The sequence below is a fragment of the Limulus polyphemus genome, unplaced genomic scaffold (genome assembly GCF_000517525.1).
Source record: "Limulus polyphemus unplaced genomic scaffold, Limulus_polyphemus-2.1.2 Scaffold4281, whole genome shotgun sequence".
NCBI lineage: Eukaryota > Metazoa > Arthropoda > Merostomata > Xiphosura > Limulidae > Limulus > Limulus polyphemus.
Window position 1 is genome coordinate 17,052 of NW_013669891.1, and position 2,921 is coordinate 19,972.

At 32.5% G+C, this 2,921-nt stretch overlaps 1 protein-coding gene across 2 annotated transcripts in view; it reads left to right on the plus strand.

Annotated features, from left to right (window-relative positions):
• Positions 1-2,921, plus strand: part of LOC106470906 (anaphase-promoting complex subunit 1-like) — an 86,218-nt gene that overhangs the window by 16,740 nt on the left and 66,557 nt on the right. For both annotated transcript variants that reach the window (XM_022399540.1, XM_022399541.1), the window contains one exon: positions 2,398-2,580. In XM_022399540.1, coding sequence (XP_022255248.1) covers positions 2,398-2,580 — 183 coding nt within the window. The remainder of the gene's footprint in view (positions 1-2,397; positions 2,581-2,921) is intronic.

The window sequence follows — 2,921 nt, forward strand, 5'->3', positions numbered from 1 at the left end:
ATTTTCAATGTGAGTCAACAAACGCGATGACATGGCCTTTCACCCATGACCTGTCTGGAAAGGGTTATGATACAGCTATGATGTACATAGTGTAAAGAAATTTTGTATGTACATTTAACTTGTTTTGAATATATTTTTATAAAACTCAACAGCATAAGTGAATTATACATTGATACTGTTGTGATAAAAAAAAAGTGAGAGAGAAGAAAAGGAATAAGTGTTTAAGAGAAAAATAGTTCAGCATGTCAGCTGAATTCTAAAGCCTAAATGGACTTTTGACAAGAAGAAGAGAACTGTATAATATTTAAGATACAACTATGATATACATAATGCAAAGAAATTTTATACATACATTTAACTTGTTTAGAATATTTTTTTTTTAAACAAGGGGAGTGCGTGCTGTTCATTTATCATCAAATTTATCACCACTATACAAGAATCCTTTGCCTAACACACCCATATACTTACTAATTCTGTTTAAATTGTCCTATGGACTGCATCTCTTGAAACAAATTGCACTTGTGCACATCCTTTTTTCTGCCCGTATCAGATTAATTTCCTACTTCAAGGGAGAAGAACATACCTGTTCCAGAAATAGTGCGGTACCTCACAAGTATGCTTTGTTTTCATCTCAGAACACACCCGTTCATTCTGGGCAGTCCCATTCCACTTGGTTTGTGTGCCTAAACTGGCCCCTACACCTATTCAATGTCGGATTCTAACTTAGTGTGAGTAGAGGTAAGACCACAACAGAAATTAACATTTTCTTCCACTGAAAATGTATTTTCAATAGGTACTTACCTCCTCTAACACACTTCCTACCCTTCCTTACAAATTCATACTAAGATTTCTTGTAATTCAGTAACAAGAAATAAATGCAAAAAAAAAATTGCTGAAACAAGTGAATGCACACAGTAAAATATAACTGTTTAAAAAAAAATTGAAATGGCAAAGAAGAACATTCATAAATGATAGCCACATGCAAAAAAACGCACATTTTAAGAATGCTGTGCCAATTGAGAAAGTAAGGATTGAGGGGAAACATCAGTGTGAGCTAGCTCTATCAGTATAGGTGGTGCAATACTATTGGTGGAGAGTAGTCACATGATATGTACATATTCAAAAATGGGTGAAATTGATGAGGTATATAGACTGGTGCACTGAGTCCAAAATTTTTTAGTGATAATTATTGGGCACAAAGAAGATCGAATAGCTTAGAGTGAGACAAGGTAAGTACCTATCAGAAATACATTTTCAGTGTAAGAAAATGTTAACATTCAAACTACCACCCAACTGAATTTTCTGTGCTATAAATCTCATGTCGAAGAGCATTATATCAGATTGAAATTAATTATCCATAAGGTGTCAATGCTGCCTATAAGTCAAGACCTGACGGTCCATTAGTTTACTTTTGAACTGAATGTCCAGAGAAAATGTGGAGGTGCCAGTTCTAGCTATAAGATTGTACTGGAGAAGTATATTTATAAAGAATCATTTGTCTTCAATCAAGTTACTAACTAACTCGCTTGAGCAGCAGCATTTATAGTGTATGCATACAACAGTGTGGTAAAACTATCATTGGTTATTGTGTGTGCAGCAACATTGTAAAACTAGCATCATTTATAGTGTACAACAGTGTAGTAAAACAAGCATCATTTATAGGTTGTACAAAAATGTAATATAACTACCACTATTTATAATGTGTACAACATTTTGGTAAGACTAGCACCATTTGTAGTGTTTACTACAGTGTAGTAAAACTAGCATCATTTAATATGCACTGTCTACTGTTTGTTAAACAAAATGTTTGAATTTTGCAATTTAAGAGTTTTCTAATTTTTTCATAAATGCATGATGTGCTTTTACAGTGTCTTCAAGTTACGTACATAATAATAATACATATTTCATTATAAGCATGGTATTGGTATGGAATACAATGTGAAACCTGTGATAATTGTAGCAGAAAAATAATTTATCTCAAAGTATGATATCTTGGTATAGTGAGCAGTGTAAGAATTAAAAGTTTTTGTTTAAAACTTCAATGTGTGTTAAATTTACTAGTTTTAAAAAATGTGTTATCCTTTATATTCAAGTACGATTTCCTCAAGGGTAGATAAAAACAACTTTATCTAGATTTGATTTCATTATGGAAGTAATGGTATATGTATAACTGACAAGTTTGCAGCTCTAAAAAAATGTCAGAATGCACTTGTTTTTTTCACATGTTCTTCTTTTACAAAAATCTTTCATTAAGCTTGTCTACTGATTAGATCTAACGAATCATTTGAAAGTTACTTTTCACCAATTCTGCCACACAGACAATTTCAGCAAATTATTTGAATATTGCTAGACTTATTTTGTAATACAGTGCATTAATAGATCTTTTTCTTTACTTAGTCGATCTCAGTCTCCGCTAGTTACAGGATCTTCACCTCGGAGGTTTACCTTTACACCTCCTGGCCGATCTTGTTGGACACAGGCCACTCCCGGGTCCTCTGTACATAATGAAAGCCTCCGTGAACTGATTGAGCCTTTAGCTCCTGATGTTTGCCTAGAACATGTCTGGTCTGAGCCAGATAGGTAAATAACATTAAATGGAAGTAGTGAAGCTGAATAAAGCTATTGAATTGTTCATTGTAAATTTTGGTGATACTTGCATGAAAACCGTGTAATTTGTAAAGAAGTAAGATAGCTTTTAAGATGAATGTCTCGATGATGACTTATGATATGGAATTGTTTGATGTATGTATTTCATTGTGAAACTTAAATACTTCATTCTCATTTTTGTTTTGCATACGTTAAAATAAAAATGTTATGAAAGCATACATGGAATCTCTTATCAAAATGTAACAATTTATGAGCAAATATATATATATATATATATATATATATATATATGTGTGTGTGTGTGTGTGTGTGTA